This window comes from Chrysemys picta, chromosome 8 (assembly GCF_011386835.1).
Source record: "Chrysemys picta bellii isolate R12L10 chromosome 8, ASM1138683v2, whole genome shotgun sequence".
Classification (NCBI taxonomy): domain Eukaryota; kingdom Metazoa; phylum Chordata; order Testudines; family Emydidae; genus Chrysemys; species Chrysemys picta.
This window is the reverse complement of record NC_088798.1, coordinates 96,674,431-96,698,613: the sequence shown is the minus strand read 5'-3', so window position 1 is coordinate 96,698,613 and position 24,183 is coordinate 96,674,431. Positions and strand designations below refer to the sequence as shown.

Here is a 24,183-nt window from a genome sequence, read left to right as displayed (position 1 = left end):
ATCGAGATCGAGGCTTCCCCCCGCCCCGCTTGGGGCAGCAAAAACCCTGGAGCCGGCCCTGTATGCATGTATTAAAATGTAAGCATGTGAGTAGTTTCACAAAAGTCAGAGTATGGTATTATTATTACTACCCTGCCTAGTCAATACAATTACTCGTGTGCTGAATTTTCTGTACATGCATACTGCTTGCAGCTCTAAAGCTTCAACCTGCAAACTCTTACGTGAGTAGCCTTTACTTTGTCCTATTGAGAGACTTCAGTGGGATTACTTGCATGAGCAGGGGTTTCCAAGGTCAGGCTCTAATACAGTATTTCATCTAGACCTTCAGAAGATCTTTTCCCATATGGCAAGAGTACCACGATAAACTAACTAGTGTCTGTTCAGAATGATCATATCAGATGCCGTAGAACAGGACTGAGGTACATGTGCAAGCTGTCTACTTGGATCACATCAACACTAAGTTTCTCACTTTCATGAACATTATTCTTAACTACAAAAAATAATCAGGACTTCAGCACCAGTTTTAAAGTTTTCATAATTTTCTTTATAAATATTAGCAAGTTCGCATATCAATCCAAATGTTTCTATTTAATACAATTTAATCACCCAGCCCTCCATGCATATTTTTTCAATTAATTGAATATATCCTAGAGAACACTGCCTGAGTCAAAATATTACTTATTTGTACAATTTTTTTAAACAAATCATTAAGAACTTCCTGCAAGGCATGTATGAACAGGCCATTTCAAATGATGCCTCAACAACTGACATCTATAGATAATGGACTACATTATACAATGCAAGTTACACTTCTGTGAGCCTCCTCTTCTATATCGTGATCATATACTTCTGCCCCTTACAGTGGGACTTTTAATTCTTTCATTTGACTCCTGAAGAAAACCAAAGAGCTCATCCCTGGTCACTGTAGACCCAGTTTTTGGTACTTGTAATAACATCTGAAAAATAATGTAAGGGTAAAAATAAGTTATCGTGTGTGTAAATTATCCCTCTCTAAAATATATCAGTCCAACAAATTCTTTAGTTAGTCTGTGGCATAACTGGCATGTATAGTGAGCCCCCTGCTGAGTGGTAGCAGGTACCTTACAGATCAGCTTCCTGTTAGAGGAGAAATCGGCAATGCAAAGTTTGGGTATATCCTTAATACAACTTGTTTATTTTGCATTATATACCCCAGCCCTTGACAGAGGTGGTCACAAACAGCATGCAGGCAATCCCCCTTTTAAAAATCTCAGCCAAAGCAGCTTCCCAGGAAGCTACTGTTTCAAGAGCTGATTAGTTAGAAAGATTAAGGAACAGAGCAAACTCTTACCTCTTGCCACGACTCCTCTAAAAAGAAATGTCAAAAAGTATTTCTTCAGAGAAAGAACGGTACTCTCACTAATAATGAGACCTTGTAAGACTATGTGCAACTGCGCCATCTGGTGACCCTCAGGATAACAGTATTTAAAATTTGTGCAGCTATTTGTTCTGCAGACATATTTTCCCTAAAAGTTACAGATCAAAAATACTGTCCTGATCCTGCTCTTATTAGTAAGTGGCTACAGCCTACATACAATAAGTATTTCTCAGTGATTGCAAGTACATGCAGAAACGTATGTGCATGACAGTTACATGGAAATGAATTTCAGGATATGGTTCTAGGAATTCTTTAGGCGTATCCATGTTTCTGATAGCTTAACAAGACAAAAGCTTGAAAAGACATGCTTACAGCAAGCTAACATTATTTTGAGTTTAATACCTTAAGTTTGCCTTTTACATACTTACCAGAGGCCTGAACCTGGAGCCATTTGTACACAGAATACCCCAAATGAATTGACATCTACTCTACAGAACTATGATCAGATCCTCCACAAGTGAAATTTAAAGGGGGGTGAAGGAGGGTCACAGAAATAGATGAAGTGGAAGTAGACAGTATATAGAGAGGGGAAGTGGAAAATGTATGCAGAAAGAGGAACAAAAACAAATAGGATTTAAACATTTTTGTACAGCTATTAGAAATTTGACAGATTAAATACCAATAGTGTAAGTTTTTAGTAAATATTAGTTTCACTTAATGCATTAAATGTAACAATTACATAAAGTTAAATATCAGTCTCTAAAACTTTTAAGTTAATAGGAGCTGTTAAGTGCTCAGTACTTTTGAGAACCTAGGTTTAAACATTCAGTTCTCCAAGTATTATATACAGAGTCGCAAAAAAAAAAAAAGACGAGTTTTCTAATGTAGTGTTTATAATTTGAAACATTTCAACAGAGCTATAACATGCCAGAGCTACAATATGAAAAAACGTAATAATCTGTTCACGGAAAGTAGGGTATTATGGGAAATGTACATATGAGGCTCAATTCTACAAGATACTGAACACACTGACCCCAATCCAGGAAAATTTAGGCACATGCTTAATTTTAAACAAGCATATTTCCATTGAAATCAGTGCAATTAGTCACATATGGTTAATTTAAAGCATATGCTTAATGCCTTAACTTCAGTGGGAATATTCTTATGCTTGACGGGAAGCATGTCTTTGCTGGGCTAGGGCCAGAGTGCTCAGTCCATTGCAGGATCAAGCCCACTGGAAGATAGCTAAGAACTACTAATTTCTACCACCTCCCCCCAAGGAAGTGTCTGTCAGTTTATAATGGACGGTGGATATTTTTTAAAAGATTTCACGAGTCTACTTGTGACCTGATCAGAATTTGATTTCAGATTTCAAGCTAAAGGCTACATGCAAACCCAGCCTACTATCTTGCTAATGTTTCTACTATGAGAAAAAGCTCAAAAAACTAGAACAGCAAAGAAGCTCAGAATTCCCCTACTGCTCATATGACTAAACAGTTCGTAATGCTTTATAAATACTTGTACATCTTGATTTAGAATTGGATCACATTATGTTTTACAAGTGTCCCATTATTTCTGAACCAATGTTTATTTTAGTTACTTACTACCAGTTATTTTGGAATAGGTTCTGCATTTTCCTAATGCCATTGTGTACAAGATGAAAAGAGAACACTCCCTTGTCTCTATACTCCTATATCTATACAGAGGAGTAGCTATTGATAATTTTGACACATTTTTAAAAGCACTTAGCCTATGTTCTAGAGATGATCTATGTATTCTTGTAACGTGGTAAAATATAAACAATATAATCTTTTGCATTTAAAAACTTCCATGAGCCATTTTGTGCTAGTGTCTCGTCTCTGGGTTGAAGCTAAATAATGCCATAGTCCAAATGGCCAACTAGCTGTAATTAGTTTTTCTGAAAAAGTGCTTGAAAGAAATAACATTCTTAAAACTAGAAGAATGAGTTTAAACTTAACTACTAAGTAGAGACATGCCATCCAGGGGCATGCCAAGAAATCTGCAAATGAAAAGTTTACAGTATTAGTGAGACCAATACTAGAATACTACATCCAGTTCTGGTGTTCATGTTTTAAACAGGATGTTGAAAAATAGGGAAGGGAGCCACAAAAATTGTTTGCGGGCTGGAGAAAATGCCATAGAGGGGGAAATTATTCATCCTATCAGAAAAAATACTGAGAGGTGACTTGATTACAGTGTATAAGTACCTTCATGGTGAGAAAATAAGTTATTTAAGAGCACTAATCTAGCAGGGAAAAGGCAAAACAAGAACCAGTGTCTGAAAGCTGAAGCCAGACAAATTCGAATGAGAGATAAAGCACAAATTTTTAACAGGGAGGGCAATTAACCGTTGGAATAAACTATCAAGGAAAGTGGTGAATGCTCCATCTCTTAAAAGTCTTCAAAATCAAGACTGGATGCCTTTCTGGAAGATCTGATTTATTCAAACAAGTTATAGTGCTCAATACACTGAGTGAAATACAACTTCTTGTGATATACAGGAAATCAGATTAGATAGTCTAATGGTTCCTTCTGGCTGTAAGATAAAATGCAAACACTGAAATATAATAATTAGGTACAAATAAGCTACGACTTAAGTTACTTAAACTCAAATATATTTTTAAAAAGAACTTTCATTGTAATTTCTAAAGAAGGTAAAAGGAACATGTGTGGGGTCCCAATGATCTTATCACACCTTAGAAGATAGACCAGACAAAACCGAGTGCTTCCAAATACTCATTGCGCGACATAAATATCTTCACAATTCTCTAAAGTTCATGCTTATGGTATTTTTGTGTCAAAACATATTTTGTGAGATAGGGTGTTGAATAGATTATTAAATTAAGCAGCTGAAGTACCAGATTTAAATCTTCAGAACAATATGCCTGTAAGAGATATTACTATTTGAATTAAAGGTAGCACCTAGGAACCCCAATCTTGGATCAGGGCCTAAGAACCATACAGAGTACAGACAACTGTTCCTACACTAGAGAGTTTATGGTCTATGTGTTCGACAAGATACAAGATGACAAATGGGATGGAGGAGGAAGATGCAACAAAGTGGGCAGAGTTTAGCAGAAAACTAAAAGCCACAGCTGGCCACTAGCCTAACCAATGCCAGAGTATGATTTGTAAACATCATGGCAAACATGGGTTTTAAGGAAGGATTTAGAAAAGATATGGTGGCGGCTTCATAAATATTGACATGGAGTTTTATTCCCAACCATAGGGCAGCATGGGCCCAAAGTACAGAGGTACTTGAAGCATCAGAAAGGTGGGTAAGTGAGGCTTATCATTGGAAGAGCAAAGCTGTGGTAGAGGACCAATACCTTGATAAGTTGTGTAAGTCTAATTTTAATGCCTCCTTCCTGTCCGTTTTGGGGTGTAAAGTATCCATGAGGACACGTAATCTCTGTGGACAAACAAATGCAGAAACTGCAACTTTCTGTGGCTCTTGCATGGAGGGTTGGGTCCAGTTAGAGTATGGGGAGATTTCTTGAACCCTCTCCTGTCCTTGTGCACCTATAATGCACAGTGATTTCACTACACAGGTGTGAAAGGTGTTTCGAAGAGGAAAGCTGTGTCATTTTATTGAGCTTCCCAAATGAATCTTATGGAGAATGTCAATGCTTCACTGTTGCACCACTTTATTATAATTTTTCCATCTCTCAGATGTGGGGGGAGGTGTAGTTTTCTTTAAAAAAAAGAAAGAAAAAAAACCCCTCCCACACTCAAGCAAGTATTTATCATTTACATATGAAAATTTTCTATATTCCGTTACCTTCAGGTATTCCTTCAGGGGGATGCAATGTGTTTCTGTTTACTGGAGTTCGGTGAACCATGGAGACCCTAAGCCCTGGTGAAGTTTTAATAATCGAGCAGATTTCTTTGTTTTTTGTATCTGATTTCTTGTTTTGTGTTTCTTTGTTATGCAGAGACTGAAAAGAAGAGTGAAGCAACTCCAATTATATAACAGCTATTGACATGTAAGTGATCTTCTCATATACCTTCTTTAAGGGAAATTCTTGATATCAGTAGGAGTTTGTACAAAGAGGGAGGAATTGAGCCATTAGAGATTACAGATATCAAGGGATATTACTACAGAATATTAAACTAAGATTACTCTTGTACATTTAATGAAATACTATAGCAACAGTTCTCAAAAAATTCGAGACACTTAAAGTCAAGCATTTAAATATTTCTATCATTAAGTTCTAGTTCAACTGTGTAATATTGTAATACTCGAACACATTCTATCATGAAACTATTAGGCCAGGGCTAAAAATTAAAAATATATATACACATCAAGATTACAACCTGATAAATAGTTTTTTCTTCTGAACTCAAAGATGCAGGAGCAATTTCTTCTGAGTTTACATATGGACCCGTTGAATTTAGGAATAAGTCTTCACCAAAAGAGGCCTTGTGCACTGGTGACAAGTTAAACTACACCTCAACCAAAATATAAGCAAGATCAGTAATATGTACTTAAAATTCGGCTGATTTACTGGTAAGGTAATAAACAAAACTGAATTCAAATGGGCTAGCGCCTAAGTGAGAGATGGCCTGTGCTGAGAGTATAGGATTAGGAATCTCAAACTCCCAAATCACCGAAGAGTCATTGTGGCCTTGGGCAAATCATTTGCGATATGTCTACACTGCAGCTGGGAAAGGAGTCTCCCAGTCCTGGCAGGCAGACAGACTTGCAATAGAGGGGCTCATGGTAGTGCACTAAAAACAGTGTGGATGTTGGGGCATTGGCAGAAGCTCTGGCTAGCCTCCTGAGCTCAAACCCACCCAATCCCTTGGGTCTGAGTGCAGGCGGCTAGCCCAAGCCTCAGCCAGTGCCACAACATCCTCTTGTGCTAGCATGAGTCTGTATCAGGGCTGGGAATCTCCCTCCCAGCTGCAGTGTAGACCTATCTCTATGCTCTGATTTAGTATCCTTGTGTGTAAAATGGGAATAACGTTAATACGTCTCTCACACGGCTTGTTAGGGTTAATACATTTGAGTTTCTAAAGCAGGTTCAGCAGAAAAAGCTTGCTGCATTATTATAGCAACACAATACTGGAGAGAGCCAGTACATCTTCCTTCTGAATAATTTGGTTCCATATTATGGAGTCTTCCTATTGAAGGAGCATCTCTCTAAAACTGTGCAGTTTAGGTCTCAATTCTTCTCATGTGTCCTGCACAAAGATAAAAACTAATGCATTAATCTAAGGAATTAAAGGTTTTAAAAATGCAATTTAAATATGGGTGGCATTTGTTTTCAACAAACATTTTTGAAATAATATATTGGTGCAAATAAAGCTGTAAGGCAGGGGTAGGCATCCTATAGCACATGTACCAAAGGCAGCATGTGAGCTGATTTTCAGTGGCACTCACACTGCCCTGGTCCTGGCCACTGGTCCGGGGGGCTCTGCATTTTAATTTAATTTTAAATAACGCTTCTTAAACATTTTAAAAACCTTATTTACTTTACATGCAACAATAGTTTAGTTATATATTATAGACTTATAGAAAGAGACCTTCTAAAAACGTTAAAATGTATTACTGGCATGCAAAACCTTAAATTAGAGTGAATAAATGAAGACTCGGCACACCACTTCTGAAAGGTTGCCGACTCCTGCTGTAAGGTGTTCATTTAACTATATAAAATAATTTTAAAAATCAAACATTCAATTTTAACAAGTAGGTATGCTAAGAAACATACAGTTGACTGGATTTGCTGCACAATTGTTTGTAACTTAAAAATGTGTCACAAATCAGGTAATTGCATGCATAAGTGAGGCATACAAATTGTACATCTGCTTTATTCCTAAACAGTCCTGATTTATAAAAAAAGATTAACCATCAACTTTAACACTTTCAACTGTTTTACCATATTTAAAAAAAAAAAAAAAAAAAAAAAAAAAAAGATAGTACCCAGTAGTGTTTTGTATATTCATCTCACCTCTAATTCTTCTGGCTGAAAGTATGCTGTGCTTGTTAGCAATTGTCTATTTTTTTCTGTGATCAACACTTTAGAATTCATTTCCTGTTTAGAAATACAATAGAGCATGTAAACATCAAAAATACTCTTGGCAATTTCCTTCATTAGTAATTTGGGGTCCTATTCTATTCCCTTTGTACAAAATGGCACATTCTGGGATTCTATTAAAATTCTAAGAAACTGATCTAAAAGGTAAAGACAAGTTACAGTTCATCCTACATTCATGTTACTTTTGTTCTTGTATTCTTTAAATGAAGGCATGGAATCAGTTTACTGCAGCATAAAGGGACGAGAGTTTACTCCTCAACCCCACGGGTCAATGGATAGATTAGACACTTCTTCCCTGGCTAGTGGTCTGATAAGAGTTCTCTCTCTTCCCTGGATTCTCCAAATCATTCTGAATTAGGAAACAAGACAGAAGGTACTAGTTGTCAGTGACACCAACTAGTTTTGTCGCCAAAGCACTCCACTTCATATCCACCCACAACTTTCAGAATTAATTTAGTTTCATGTATTTGCCCTTGAGAGAATCTAATCATTTTTAAAAATCCAGACTTGTGACTTATTTTGATTTTCTGCAGCCACATGAATTCCACTTCATATGAATTCTGCAACCACTTACTGCGGAGGGTGAAAAGTCCTCTGAACATGTATTATTCAGGCTTTCAGTTTTGAGTGAGGCATAATTCAGAAAGCCTGATTCTGGTTTGTTTTGGAATTTAATAGTTGGAAAAGCCTAAACATACTGAACAAGAAAGAGGAAGCGTACAACATACAAAGTGATCCAAAAACCAGCATTTGGAGGCCCGAGGCTGATGTTAAGTCATTTTTAGGGTCTCCCTCCCCCCCTCCACATACTTTGTTTTGTGAATCAAACTCAGTATGAAGAAAAGGGGGAAAGATAACAGAAAAATGTAGAAATGGTGGAAGTGCTAACAACTTTTTTTGTTTCAGTTTTCACCAAAAAGGTTAGTAGTGATCAGACATCTAACAGTGAAAGTAGGAACTGAGGAAAGTTTGAAAAAAATGGGTTTGTTTAACATGGAGAAGAGAAGACTCGGGGAGGGGGACATAACAGTTTTAAGTACGTGAAAGATTGTAACAAGGAGGAGGGTGAAAAATTGTTCTCCATAACCTCTGATAGGACAGGACAAGAAGCAATAGGCTTAAACTGCAGCAAGGGAAGTTTAAGTTTAAGTTTAGGTTAGACTTTAGGAAAAACTTCGTAAAAGTCAGGATAGTTAAGCACTGGAACAAATTGCCTGGAGAGGTTATGGAATCTCCATCATTGGAGATGTTTAAGAATAGGTTAGACAAACAGCTGTCAGGAATGGTCTAATTATTACTTAGTCCTGCCTTGAGTGCAGAGAACTGTATTAGAGGACATACTGAGGTACCTTCCAGTCCTACACTTAAATGATTTTATGCACTTTTTTGCCTATTTCTTTTCAAAAGCCATGAAAAAATGTCTGGGAGCTGCAGGGAGTCCATGGCCGCTGAGCAGCTCTGGGGTCTGTCTGCTGCCACTGCTGGTAACAGGGAGCTGCGGTGGGGCCCTGGTTGCCAGCAGTGGTGACCCCTGCCAGGAGCGGTAGCTTGGCAGCTCAGGGGTCGCTGGCAGTGGTGGCAGCTGGCCAGTTGCAGGAGGGTCCCCTGCTGCTTGCAGAGGCTGGTTAGTTGCGGGGCCCCCAAAGTCACAGAGGTCGCTGGAAGTCACAGATTTCATGACATAATCTTAGCCTTATAGTGTCTGAGACAGACATGTTGCATGCAGCAGATCTGATTTGTTCCAAAGCATCACAGCACTGGCCTAACTCTGCTCCCATTGAATTCCACCCTAATTTCTGCTGCTGTACCAGACATACAATCCTCAAGGCCATACAACAGGTCTTCCCACAGCTCCCATTGGCTGGGAACAGCAAACTGCGGCCACTGGGAGTTGCAGACGGCTGTGCCTGCGGATGGTCAATGTAAAGAAATGGTCTCGCGGCCTGCCAGCGGATTATCCTGATGGGCCGCATGCGGCCCGTAGGCCGAAGGTTGCCCACCACTGGTCTAGACCAAGCTTTTTGTTAGAATTCCTAACTGTTGCACTACCAATGATCAAAGCACTAGTATAGACCAGCTGCTGGCATCTTTACTACATACTCTAACACTACTCAGAGCGGGTGGTGAAGATGCCACTTGATGTTCTACACTAGCACTCAGTCCACTGGTAATGTAAGAATGGAGACGTTAACCAACCAGAAGCTTAGTATACACAAGACCAATGAGTATAACCTGCACTAACCAGATTCATTTTCAGCAATATAGAGCCTGATCCTGAATGCCTTGTGCACTCAGGACACTTATGTTTCAGTGAGAGTTCTGGGTGCACAAGGAAGGCTGAAAACAGACTATTATTGTCTCTGTAAACGTAAGCCTAACTTTCACTGCTTCAAAGTGAATATATACTCCATTTGCCCGATAATACAGTACTTGTCATTTTGAGATTGTAGCTTTGTATCAATCTTCACAGCTTCCATCGTTGCCCAGTGGAATTCTCACTTATCTGTGGGAGCTCTTCTCATTTTAAGCCTCCATGGGTAAACAGCACAGTAGAAATGCTTACCATCTCAATGTCTCGTTGTTTGGATGGCAGCACTTCTGCTGTCAACTCATATGATTTAGTTGAAATACATTCTGCAGGAGATACATGCTGATGGCATGAAGATGTGTCACTCTTTAACAGGCTGCTGAATTTTACTTTTTTTCGGCACTTCATGTTTTTAGGATTAGCAGTTTGGTTATCAAGCTATAATGAGATGAACAATTATACTTCATATTATAAAATGAACCCCCATTGTCAGCCTCTGAAGTGCCAGACAAAAGGATAGCACAATAATACATCGATTCTTGAGAGTCAGATCATTGCCTTACACCACACTCCTAGGTCTAGTAAGTTATTAGGCACAGTTAAACTGATCAACATACACAGTAGCACCTAGCCATCCAATCAGGGCTCCGGGTTCTGTTGCACTAGATACTGCACATGCACACTCCCTGCCTCATAATGCACACAAATCTAGTATTACTTACTGCCACGGTTCCAGAGTGACCCCTCCATGGGCATCCTTTTTAAGTGACAGGCCCAGTGCCTACACTACTCTCAGAGTGGAATCCCATGATCTTTAGGTTGAGTCATCTGCTTACAACTCCCGTTTACCAACCATGTTTCCTCAGCAGGTCCAACTGGGCTTGGACTCTGCTATAGACTTCCCTTTGGGAGCTGTGAGTAGTAGGTACATGCAGTGACATGGAACAGTTTCTTCAAAGCCAAGCATTATTTATCCATAGGAACATAGCAATCACAGTGAAAGGGGTTAAAACAAGATATCTACATGCCTTATTGCCTTATCTAAGCTTAAAATTTCCCTCAAATTTGGGTAGGCCTACTTATCCCTACCTGCTCCCCCTTCTTCTGGAAGCCAGTTTACAGTCTCTCTGCAGACTGTCTCTGCCTCTCAGCTTCAGGGCTGAGGCTTTTAACAGTGTCCACTTTCTTTACGGTTTCTTGCCTGAAAAGCCCTCACTCTGTCCCAAGATAGAGATGCCTCCTTTGGATAGGGACAACGAACAACAAAAGGTTTTTACACCTGTATTGTCAGTTAAGCACTAGTAATCAGGGTTGTCTAAAGTCATTGTCTTTGAATTCTTGCAGTTGTGCAAAAATCACCCAGGATTGAATTAACTCTTTGCACCCATGTAACAGTCAGCAAGCTAGAACACCTAAAAGATACAACTATCTCCCAGGTTCTTTACACTTACCATTTCCAAAGACCTGCTAAAATAATTGCCTTCAAAAACATTTAGGAAACATGGCCTCTGTCAAGATATTACACCTTTTTTAGTTCTCCTAGTGATATCTGGGTGCTCAAATTACAACAAGGTACATTAATCATTAAAACCCTCACCTGTCTCTTTGGTCTTGCAGGTAATGAAGAGAATGTACTGATTTTTATATCCGGAGTTTTTTCCATAGAAGACACAAATCTACACACTTGTTTTCCTATGATGAAAACAATGTTTTTATTGGAGAAAAGGAGCATAGATGCTCTCCATCCCTACATTGTAAATTATCCCTTGAAAGAGAGAATCAGAGATCATGCCACAAAATCCATATGCAGAGTTTGCTTCTCTTGCTCCCTGATTTTGCTCTATTCCTGGTTCAGTGCTTGGTGGGAGAAGTTTAGAATGCTTTTCCTCCTCGCCTGTCTCCCTACTGCTCCCTCTGCTGCTGTCCAGCTCTGCACACAAACCACAGAGCAGGGAGCAAACACTGTATAAGTCAGGAAGCAGCCTCTGATGGGGTCTGCCTGTGCTGCTATTTTCAGCCCAAATTAAGCAGTTTTTTGGACCATGGTCAAAACTGCAAAATTAGTTGGAATTCATTCAGAATTTGAGCTATCAGGAGCCACTCATTATATTAATAGGAGCCTTCACCTTCAAATACCACAAACAAAATAAAAAAACAGGACTCTCAAAATATAAAAGACTTAGGAGTCCTGTACCTGGCTAAATTAAACTTTTTTAAATTTTTTATCCATAGGGGAAAGGTAAGAAATTGCCTTTTTCATTGGACACTGTATGTGATTAACTGGTATTCAGAGGGGGTTTGGTTTCCCATAACAGTTGCCTGGGTGTTCTGGATGAAATAGAGTTCTCTTTACGGAAGGGGTTTTAACAAACAGGTTCCCTTCCCCCTCCTGCTCATAGCAAAGCTCAGGCTTTGAGAGAGATAATGGGTCAGGCACAAGCCTGGCTCTAATAGGGAGACCTGGGCTGTAAGTTTCATATGAAAGATAATGGAAGTTTCTATGGTTTTGCTTATAGATAGCAAGAGATTTGCTAGCAGCAAATAATTGTCAATGGCCAGTGATGGGACACCAGATGGGAAGGGCTCTGAGTTACTACAGAGAATTATTTCCCAGGTGTCTGGCTGGGCATCTTGCCCACATGCTCAGGGTCTAACTGACTGCCATATTTGGGGTCAGGAAGAATTTTCTCCTGGGTCAGATTGGCAGAGACCCAGGTGTGGGGTCACCTTCCTCTGCAGCATGGGGCACTGGTCACTTGCAAATTTAAAGTAGTGTAAATGGTGGATTTTCTATAATTCAAAGTCTTTAAATCAGGATTGAGGACGTCAGTAACTCAACCAGAGGTTATGGGTCTATTACAGGGGCAGATGGGTGAGATTCTGTGGTCTGCAATGTGCAGACTGTCAGACTAGGTGATCATGATGGTCCCTTCTAATCTTAAAGTCTATTGGGTCTATTAAAAACAAAATTTTACTGTTAATAGCCCTTCATAGCTTCTTTTCTGAAATTTAAGAACTATATACACCTCTACCCCGATATAACACAAGCCTATATAACACAATTCGGATACAATGCGGAAAAGCAGCGCTCCGGGGGCGGGGTGGGGGGAGGAGAAGAGAGAAACGGGACTGTGCACTCCGGTGGATCAAAGGAAGTTCGATATAACGCGGTTTCACCTATAATGCGGTAAGATTTTTTTGTCTCCCGAGGTAAGCGTTATATCGGGGTAGAGGTGTAATTATTTTAGATTTTTTTTAAAAGCATTTAACCTCAGTGTTACTTGTCTCTGCCAGAAGTTAAATACAATCAAAAATAAAAGCAAGGAACTGCTTCTCACCTACCCCCCTGCCAATAAGACCAATAAGTCAAACCCCTTTCCCCACCAATATTAGCTCTTGTGAGCCCTTTCCTTCCAGTACATTCATTCAGAGTCTCTATATTCCCTAAAATAATCCTTCCTGCGTGCTGAGATCTCTCAAACCACACTGAAGTCACCGGCAGAGAAGATTAGGTGGCAAATTAAAGTAAGCAGTTATCCAATTAACTGTGCTAACAAGACTTGCTGTCTTGAATAGCAACGTTCCTTATTGGTTTTCTGCACGGTAGAGGGCTAGGCTGTCACTAGGTTAGAGAGGATCTAGTAAGACAGAATTCTTTGGGAATCAGTCAAGTTTCAGAGGGGTAGTCGTGTTAGTCTGAATCTGTAAAAAGCAACAGAGGTTCCTGTGGCACCTTTGCCACAGAACCCTCTGTTGCTTTTTGGGAATCAGCGTAACTGGTAGCAGAATCCAAATAAGTTTAAAGTGGAATAAAAGAAAAATCTAATAGACAACTAATTTGCAAGTAGTACAACTATTTTAGGCCATATTTTACCTGCTACAACTGTTGAAACACTCATCAAGTCAGAAGAATCTTTAATGCATTTTGATGGTGACTCTCTGATAACAAATTGAAATTCTGTTATAAGTATCTTAAAATGTAGACAGCAAAATATTTACAGAAAACTAATCATACAGATAACTAAACTTTCCTCTTCATTTTCATCAAAAAAGCTTAGGAGTTCAATTACATTTTTCTAATGTAATTTTTCAGACAAAACAGCTGATCAAATGAGTCAAATACTTAGTTTATCAAATCAAGTAGATTAAATTATAAAATCCCTTCATAGTTTTAAAGACCACAGAAAGCAAAAAAGTCACTGAAATCAAATACTATGTAGTGAAATATATCCAGAAGACCATAGAAAAATACAAGTAGTGTGTAGTGGAGTCAATTAAAATCCAAGAAGGTAGCTTGTTTTAGTAGACATTTGTCTCAACCCTGCAAACACTTACTTACCCACTTATCTTAATTGATCAGTCCCGCTTAAGCCATTGGGGCTGCTCAGAGTGAAATCAAGCAGGGGCACAAATATTTGCACATCAGGACATTAATTTGCATGTACGGGACAAAATAAGGATACATGTGTGTTTTGTAGGTTTATTATTAAAAATTAAGTCAAATTCTCTGCTTTACAGATTACCTCCCAATGTTTTGGTCTTGATGACCCTCTGATATGGGCTCTAAAAGACAAGAAAGTTTAAATTTAAAAATAGCTATGAAAGGTAGAGGATATCCTACTGCATATTAATATTTATATAAAGTGTATTATAAACATTAACATTAAACTTGAGGTGCTATTCACTACAATGCAGAAGGGCCTTTCCAATGAATTAACTAAAGCAAAGAGACTTACAGGATCTTTCTAGAGTGAACTCTATCTAGTTTTAAATTAAGTGAAATAAGCATTTGAAATAATTTAATACAAAAAGCAGTTACCCAATATCTCTGAAAGATTTGAAAGCTGTGGCATCTTATCTATGGTCACTGCTTTGCTGGTGTCCAGGAGAGTAGAATTCTTATATTTGAGAAACTCCTCAGGATTGGAATTATTTCTGTCTGAACACAGAAGATACAGTTGGAAGTTGCCTTTCACTCTGTAGTTAATTCTGTTACCAAATTTAGTCTATAATGTAGACCTGTGATGTTTGTAAACTAAGTCCCTCATTTAGGATGGCATACACTCAAGTAGATAGGGAGCATTGTGAGGTCCTCTGCCAGCTGTTGCAGCCAATCGCTTCCCTACATACCTTGCAGAAGCAAAAACCCATAATTTCCTTTTTGGTTTTTTTTATATAAGAACAGCTGAAATCTCTCTGATGCAATATAGTAGGTCAGTGTACACTGCAAATGCAAATTTTAACCCAGGATCTCAAAGCATTTAAAACATTAGGCCTACACTGTCAAAAGGCATAATCTGTAGGCTTATTCTGGCCAATAGCACTTGAACAACATGGATTTGTGCTCACAAAACAAAGATCAGACTTTTGACCATTTAAAGCTATGGTCTTTGGGAAGGCAGAATGAGTCTTTAACTAGATAGTGAATACCAAGTGTGATTAATAGTCTAACAGATTTTTTTGCGCATCAAGGCAACACGCAGTGTCTATGATATAGGGAATGGGATGCACCAGAACTAGGGGGATCTTTCAGCATTTACATTGTGCTCCATGTGTAAATGTTCAGTGTCTTTATTTTGCTATCCTATGCTGTCACCTGTCAGAGTGGACATCTTTAAATGAGTACATATACATAGAAAAGTAAAGTTTTGTTGCATATGTTTTTCTATTGTATACAAGTTCAAAATATCTTTCCCTTTGATTTTTTTTAAAATGCTAACTTTACCTGTTTTAGTCCCTAATTAAGCTTTATGAACTTTAAAAGAAATCTGATTAAGTCACTGGGCTAGATCCTGACCCTATTCTAATTACTGTGCATTGCTCAGGCCACCCTATCCAGACACATTTTGGGAGAGGATGGGGATGTGGCCATAGCATGCTGTGCTCAGCTATCTCCAGCTAGTACTAAAGCCCCCAAGGAACCATTTCTGACAGCCTTTAAAACTACTTCAAATTATGCATACGGCCAGTCAGCCCCTAGATTGGAGGATCAAGCCCCTGTAGATCCTGCAATGAGCACCGCCTGGCTCAATCCTGAGCTCTGACCCAATGAGCAAAATATTCATATACAATAGTATAATTAATTATATCTATGTGTCTTTCTACACCCATCATATCTTTCTACATCAGGCTGAAAATACAATTTGAAAATTAAGTTTTACCTAAACTGTCTTCATCCCTGAATATTTCAGGTGATGGGCAACTGTTCATGCTATCAGTAGACTCTGTACTGGAATCCATGTCCAAACAGTGCAGTAGAAAGGTAGAGACGCCTGTAGGCAGAGTCATTCCTGTAATTTAAGAGGAAAAAATGGTTGAAATATTGCCAATGGACTATCAGGTAAGGGTATAAGTTCTGATCCTGCAATGAGCTAAATATCTTCAATTATTATGGGTAGTTTTAAAAAAAAAAACAACATTTTAACACAAAAAAGTGCAAACTGAAACCTGGCTTATGTTGTAAGCCTAGAAACAATCTTTATTCTTTAAGGGAAGTAGGTGTCTCAAACTCTTTTCATGCAACATTCATCCAGAGAAAGAGCCTGTAGGTTAGGGTCAACTTAAAGGGAACTCTTATACAAGCTCACACCGCAGCAGTGCTCCCGGTGTAGTCATATATACTGTTCTTTAAATGAGATACTAAATCTATAGTAGATCCCTTCTGGCAGGGGTCTAATGGAAGTCTAGGTAGAATCTGAATATCCCATGGTACTTTTCAATAGAGTTGGGATAGCCCTGATTAACAGGCCATCACTCAAAACTGTTCTTCTAGACAAAGGACACCGATCTATTAGAGTAGCTAGGTAATCCTCCCAGTGACATATTTTGGAGACTGGCACAGAGCTTAAATATGTTATCAATTATCCACCTAAAAACCCCTCTATATAAATTAACTCCCAGACGTAAGCTAGTTACACAAGAGACTCCATTCCCTTGGGTATAGCCAGAGCTGGCGCTAGGCATAAGCAGACTAAGCAATTGCTTTTAGGGCCCCAGGCAGCTCAAGGAAGCCCCCTATTATGTATGGGGGGGGATAAAAAATATTCCTGCGCAGGGTCCCCAATGGGCTAGCATGGCCTCTGAGTACAGCATAATGGCTACCTGCTTAGAACATCCTGTTATATTCAGTTGGCCTTCCTCAGTACACTTAGAGACTCACCGAAAGGCATTATTCAAGTTCAAGGGTTAGAATTCTATCACTTTAGGTTTGTCTCTCATCGTACTGTTGTCTGGGACACTTGACTACACCAGAGGTATAACTGAACTGAAGATTGCAACTGGAAAGATTAGGGAAAAATTAGACAAAATAGATGAGGGTAGACCTCTCTTCCACCTAAACCTCAGATAACTACAGCCAATCTTAAGAGGCCAAGTAATAACTATCATTAAAATGCCAAACCATAACCATTAGGACTACATTCCTATATGCTCCTGGAAAGTTAAGAATACAGAGAAAGAGGGCTTTTCTGAGAAGTGTTGAAGATTTTGTAAGGAGAGTCCTGTTCATAAATGAAGGTAAAATACATTAGTCACTCAGAAGTACTTTGTAACAAAAGTTGACTAAACACGTGTTGGAATCAACAGAAGTAGAAACCCAACCTGGATTCAAACAGCATGTACTTTCTGAATGTAATATGCAGTGCTGTAGCTATGTCAGACTCTGGATATTCAAGAGACAAGGTGGGTGAGGAAAATATCTTATTGGGCCACCTTCTGTTGATGAAAGACAATCTTTCAAGGTCATACAGAGCTCTTCGTCAGGTCTGGAAAAGGTTCTCAAACCCCTCACAGCTAAATACAAGAGCAAACAGATAGAAATGTGTTAACTACTTGTGCTAAACTTGTCCAGTGCCTGTTCTTACTTTCAGGTGACGTTGTAAACAAGAAGCGGGCAGCATTATCTCCTGTAAATGTAAACAAACTTGTTGGTCTTAGCAATTGGTTGAATAAGAAGCAGGACTGACTGGACTTGTAGGCTCTGAAGTTTTACATAGTTTTGTTTTGAGTGCAGTTATAGAACAACAACAAAAATCTACATTTGTAAGTTGCACTTTCACGATAAAGAGATTGCATTATGATACTTGTATGAGGTGAATTGAAAAATACTTTCTTTTATCATTTTTACAGTGCAAATATTTGTAATAAAATATAATACAACACTTGTATTCTGTGTTATAACTGAAATCAATATATTTGAAACTCTAGAAAAACAGCCAAAAATATTTAAATTTCAATTGGTATTCTATTGTTTAACAGTGCAATTAAAGCTGCGATTAATTTTTTTTAATTAATCGTGTGAGTTAACTGATTCATCGGCATCCCTACTTTCTGAATGTAGGGCAGTCTGAACTAGTACAGGAATAATGCACAAATGAAATCTAAGTTGTACTGTAATAGCAATATTTATAGAACTGTCCTTTAATTCCAATTTTTAAAGTTGTATGTATTCTATATATTGATAGCCTAAAATGTACTCACCTGAAGTAGTCTCACTGTTTCTCAAACTTTCTTTACTTTCAGAGCTGATATGCAGAGATTCCTAAAATTAACAAGGGAAGACACAGATGAAAATAGTCACAAATCTAGATCAAGAGATGTAATCAGATTTGTTCTTACGTTATCAAGGATTCAAAAGAAAAGCTTTGAGAATGATTTTCTTGTAATACATTTGTCACTTAGGTTTACTGACAATTAAACCTGCCAGTGCCAAATAGCCAATATAGTTGTATCCTACTGTTTTTCATGCATCATTAGGAAAATTGCTATCCGACTTATTGTTCTGAATCTACTGTTCGTAAAAGTTGGTTTTATCCTAATTTTTTGCGTGGATATAATTTCCATTGAAGGCCTTCTGCAATCAAGGAAATTTCTACGTAAGCAAGAAGTGCAAATATATGAAGCAAGAGAACAAACAAAACACACACCTTCTAGTATCAGAGGGGTAGCCGTGTTTGTTGCTTTTTACAGATCCAGACTAAGAGTCCTGTGGCACTTTCTAGACTAACAGATGTATTGGAGCATAAGCTTTCGTGGGGTGAATACCCACTTTGTCAGACGCATGTGTCTGACGAAGTGGGTATTCACCCACGAAAGCTTATGCTCCAATACACGTTAGTCTAGAAGGTGCCACAGGACTCGCGTCTGACAAAGTGGGTATTCACCCCACGAAAGCTTATGCTCCAATACATCTGTTAGTCTAGAAGATGCCACAGGACTCTGTTACTTTTTACACACCTTCTAGTTGACTTTTGCTTACAAGTAAAACTGATTTGCACAAACATGATGTTGATGCTGTAAAACACACACAAGTAACTTTATGCACGTAAGTACACCTCTACCCCGATATAACGCGACCCGATATAACACGAATTCAGATATAACGCGGTAAAGCAGTGCTCCGGGAGGAGGGGGGGCAGGGCTGCACACTCCGGCGGATCAAAGCAAGTTCAATATAACGCGGTTTCACCTAAAACGCGGTAAGATTTTTTGGCTCCCAAGGACAGCGTTATATCGGGGTAGAGGTGTAGTCTTATAGAACTCAGGGGGACTACTCACATCCATAAAGCTGAATGTTTGCATGATCAGGGCCTAGGTATTGAAGTAATTGATGGAGAGTAAATAAGGAACACCCACATGTAAATTTTACAGTAACATTTGAGGATAATCGTTTTACAGTCAGAAGTGATGGGACTTAGTTTATAGGATGTGTTTGAGCTAAAAAGAATTTTGTAGAAAAAGTGGCTTTTTTTTGCTGGAATGGCATTATCTAGCTATTATGTAGTACTTCTGATTTGTTAACACCTTTGTGAAGTGCTTTGAGATAAGTATTATCCCAGTTTTGCAGATGGAGAAACTGAGGCAGAATCATGACATGACTTGCCCGAGATCAGATAGCAGCTAGTTAGTATTTCTGCATGTTTACCAGTTATACACCAGTTTTTGTTCTGGCAACCCACATAGGTTGACCAGATGTCCCGATTTTTTTTTTTTTAAATATAGGTTCCTATTACCCCCCACTCCCTGTCCCAATTTTTTACACTTGCTGTCTGGTCACCCTAAACCCACAGTTCAAAAAAAGCCATAAAGCCAAGTTCAGCCCTAAACAAATGCATGTGACTTACAATGACTTTTCTGTGAGTAATGCTTGTGTAAGCCCACAGCAGACAAGTACTCCCCTCCCTCTGCCCCCCCACAACTTACCCTCCACCAAATAGCACCAGCCAATAAAAATTAAGATTTAGTAAAGGGTGGTGGAGTGGAAAAGGTTCATACCCTCAACAGCATAGTGCTTTTTTCCCCGATATCTTCATTTTCTTCCATACCTGTAATTTTCTCATCATTTAATTGATCACTAAGTTTGGGAAAAAAAACACAGCAAAACTAAGCTTGCACTTGCATTACACACTAAAATTTAGCTTATTCTACAATTTTTAAAGTTAAAAGTTAAATTAGAGCTCATTCTAGGGAAGTCCTTAAAAAAAACCAGCCTTTTAGATGGTGGTCAAATAGTTCAATAGATAACTGCTATCAGAATTTGGTCAGCATATCTCCAACATTTATCAGACAGTTATGAATTTAGCACAAGCAGTTCTGAAGTATTGTAACGGATAGTGGTATATTTTGAATGTGTGTTACCGCAGACCTCTGATCAGATGAACTGTTTGTTTTGGTCACTTCAGATTTTTCGTTGATTTTTGGTAAGGCTTTCACATTGGGATTTCCCTTTGCACCTACAGAAAAGTGAATATTTAAATTTAGAACTAAGACTACCATTAGCAAAACTATCAAATTAATCTATAATGGGCAGGGTCATAGAAGACAAATGACAAGTTAAAAATCTTATTTAGAGACAGTCATCAATCTTTAATATGTTTGCAATATTGGGGTAAAAGTCTGAACGAGGATCCTACCTTGCTATTTCTTCCCAGGTGATTTGTTTGCTCACATACTAATGTAATGAGACAAATCACACCATCTGGCTTAAAGAAATACAGCAGGCTGTTCAGAGTATGATAAGTCTCACTGTGTGTGACCTTTTCACAGGAAAACAGAGTAAGAATTTTTGGGAATGACATTTTCTGTGGGGTTTGCAAAAGTTTTGAGCCCAACTAGATTTTAATAACTAACCCATTACAAACTCTGAATTTATAAGTCAGAAGTCTTTTAACACAGATTGGTTACTAATGATAATGTTATGTACAACCCTGATCCTGAAAACTTAGAAAAATCAACACCACTCTTCATTGCTTGCATCCCAAACATTGCAGTACAATTTGACATAAGTCAATTTTATCACCAAGTTAGCTTTACATTATGGATTTTGGGGATATGGGGATTTTTGGGGGGGGGGAGGGAATGACAATATTACAGAAAGCTAACACAACATAAATCCTGAAAAATTAGACATGATAATTTCAGAATTATCAAGGTAAGATGTTATTTTCAGACACATGTAAGGATATTCCTTAATGAATTAATCATTTTAAAGAGGGGTCTAAAGCTTCACCTCCATGCCCATTTCTTCCTATTCACAAGGGGGAAGGAGAACGGAGACCAACCACTACATAGCACTCTGCAGCAGCCCCTGGCTGGGACTCACTGGATTTTGGGATTGGACAGGATTAAGAGCCAAGAATCATCCCCTACCAAGCCCCTTTCCTCTGGATTTTTGTAGATGTTTACAGTTTATAAGCATATTAACTCTATACGTCTTCTCCATGACTGCTATCAGCACCTACTCCAGTGTACAAGGTGGCTCAGCCAATGGAAACAGCTCCTGCAAATAAGAGTGGGAACCAGCAGAACAGGGTCAAGGCAGGAACCAATCACAGGGTTATTTTAAAAGCTGCCTTTTAAAGAGAGTGTCTCCTTTTCAAATGAATGAAACTTGATAGTTCTTTTGTGGGAAATGAAACAGCTGATCTTGATAAATCATGATCTCACCCCATCTAAGCAACTCACACAAAGACCAGTTTAAGTTCTCTCTGTTGTCAATGTTTATATACACAGATTTTTAAAGTCCCTAGACCCTTCCAGCTGTAACTCCCGGACCTGCCAATTCTCAAAAGAGACTCTCTTCTGAGGATTAGTACAAATTCAGTTTTTGAAGTGCCTCTCCTCGGTGATTAAGGGTTTTGTCATGTGTTTCAAGAAGGGTCACATCTTGGGTGGCATAGGAAAACAAATTATGTCCCTCCATGGGAAACATCTATGAATAACAAACAACTATTTTAATCAGTCGAGAAGAGCTATTGATTAAAGTAGAGAGCAAATCAAGACTGCTGAGTTCTATTCCCAGGTCCACCTCCACTTTGTGACCAAGTCACTGAATCCCCAGTTTCCCCATCTGCAAAGTTTTATTAACTATGCTTTCTTACCTGTCAGATAAATTTCCCACAAACACACACTTGAATGCACTGCCTCTTGCTGCTTGGAATACTCAGACTCACAAAGACACCCTTTCCTCTCTACAGCCTACTGACTCTTGATGTTACATACATCAGCAGCACATGACCAGCAAGCGGGTTTTCCTTTTTAAATCCCAATTTAAATTTACAACAAATTTACAATAGCAGTTTAACAACATTTGGACTGTCTTAGGGGAAGATGAAGATGAGACATTTTTATTCAACATATAACTTACTGATTTTTTTTTTTTTTTTTTGGTGAGCACAGTACTTCAATGTGCATCTATATTTTGACAGGACTCAGGCCTACATTTTCCCTTTTCTTATTAGCAGTAGAGTCATAACATGAAAGTTACATGACAAACAGAGCAGTGGTGGCCAGGGAATGTACACAGCCGATATCTAGGTCACTCCTTGCACCTCTCAAACTATCAGAGCCCCAAACTGTTGGACCCAATGTAGAACCAAGACCCAGAATGGAGAGATGAGAAATATGCCTTGATATCCCACCTGTCAAGCAGGAGGGAAAATTGGCTATAGGCACTTAATGTTATCTCATGGAATGCACCCTGAAGAACAAGAAATCCATTATAGGATAAAGGGGGATGTTAAGGTTCCAGGACTCAGAGAATTCACTGTCTTGGTTTAGCCATCCTTTATTCTGGAAGTAAATTGTTTATATTTAAACAAAAAACTCCAAAATGCACATAAAATCAAATTGGGTCTAGAGAGGGGCACGGTCCCCTAATTAATGTGGGAAGGGTGAAAGGTAGCAAGTAATACCTCCTGCACAAGTTACATTGTAAGAACACCACAAAGGGGCCTCACTGTGGCTCTAGTGAGGACACAGACAACCCCCTCCCTTCCCCAATACCAGGATCTGGCATATAAACATCTCTTAATAGCGTTATCCCTCAGAATCTTGATAAGCCCACCCAACCTCAAACTATATTTTTGCCCATCACACATTTTAGTGGTAGTTAAACCTCTAACGTGTGTGTCCATGAATGTTAAAGGAAACTCAGAGGAGGGGACGAGACGGAGTAACAGTTACTACTTTGGGCATGGGACTGGAAGAGGCGTCGGCAGGGCTGGAGGGTACTGCCTTTTCTGCTGCCTTGGGGAACGGATACAGCCACCCCTGGTACGGGGGAGGAGCAGTGCACGTTCTTCTGTCTCTGTCGGGCATAGGTGCGCAGTTTGAACCACTCCATCTTTTTTTCTTTCTCCACCTAGCAGTGCCTGCAAGCGAGTGGGGGGGGGGGGGGGGAGGAAAGAGAGAGAGAATCAGAACAATCAGGAGGAGCTTTATGTCATCCCCAAAACCTGCCCCAGGGGAAAGGGAACCCCCCTCCTCCTCCCAAGCCATCCCCTTACCCACCCCAGAGACACCCCCTCTTCTTCCCTCCCCCCCAGGCCACCCCCCTAACCTACTTCAGGGACAGGGGCATCCCCCGACTCCCCACAGGGGGGACAGCCCCCCGCCCACCCAGATTCCACTCAGGCTTCCCTTCCCAGGGGCAGGAGCCGGGGCACACGCACACCCCCACCCCAGCAATCACCCTCCCGCTGGAGAGCGCTCCCCCGCCCCACCCATACACAGGGCTAACCGCCCTCTGGCGGTAGTTGAAGAAAGTGGAGCCGGGAAGCTCCTTTATAAGCAACGGTCGCTGCCCAATAGGCCAACGCGACCCCCCTCAGTCCCGCCCACAATGCCCGCCCCCTCACCCAGCTACCAATCCGCCTCCCGCCACGTCCCACCCCCTGCCGGCGGGCCGTGCTCCGCCCACTTGCGGACTCGCGCACCCCCGCTGCCAAGCCGAGCGCTCTAGCAATCTCCTTCTAGGTCCCGCCCCAGCAACCTGTCTGTCCTCGATCCAGCCCACCTCTCCTAGAGCCACCCTCCTACCCCTAACATACCCTTAAATCCAGACCCCCACCTCCAACAACACACCTCTCCTAGATCCAGCCCCCTAACAACCCACCTCCTCCGAGAGCCCCCCACCCAATGCCCTAACAACCCACCTCTCCTAGATCCAGCCCCCTAAC

At 39.8% G+C, this 24,183-nt stretch overlaps 1 protein-coding gene across 6 annotated transcripts; it reads right to left on the bottom strand.

Moving 5' to 3' along the window:
- Positions 1–521: 521 nt before the first annotated feature.
- On the bottom strand, positions 522–23,770 carry MEIKIN (meiotic kinetochore factor). Of its 6 annotated transcripts, none has more exons than XM_065554993.1 (15): positions 23,734–23,770; positions 23,192–23,376; positions 20,370–20,457; positions 20,000–20,078; positions 18,206–18,266; positions 15,889–16,017; positions 14,547–14,666; positions 14,251–14,290; positions 13,602–13,666; positions 11,325–11,419; positions 9,983–10,165; positions 7,333–7,416; positions 5,696–5,824; positions 5,160–5,316; positions 522–956 (listed from the first exon to the last, which is right to left on the bottom strand). In XM_065554993.1, exons 2-15 carry the CDS (start codon positions 23,346–23,348, stop codon positions 910–912), a joined length of 1,434 nt encoding a protein of 477 aa, XP_065411065.1. In that variant the 5' UTR covers positions 23,349–23,376; positions 23,734–23,770; the 3' UTR covers positions 522–909. The 6 variants fall into 6 exon arrangements, with proteins under 6 accessions (XP_065411065.1, XP_065411066.1, XP_065411067.1 ...); XM_065554994.1 differs by having other exon boundaries at positions 23,728–23,750; XM_065554995.1 differs by having other exon boundaries at positions 23,569–23,745.
- Between the last annotated feature and the right edge of the window lie 413 nt (positions 23,771–24,183).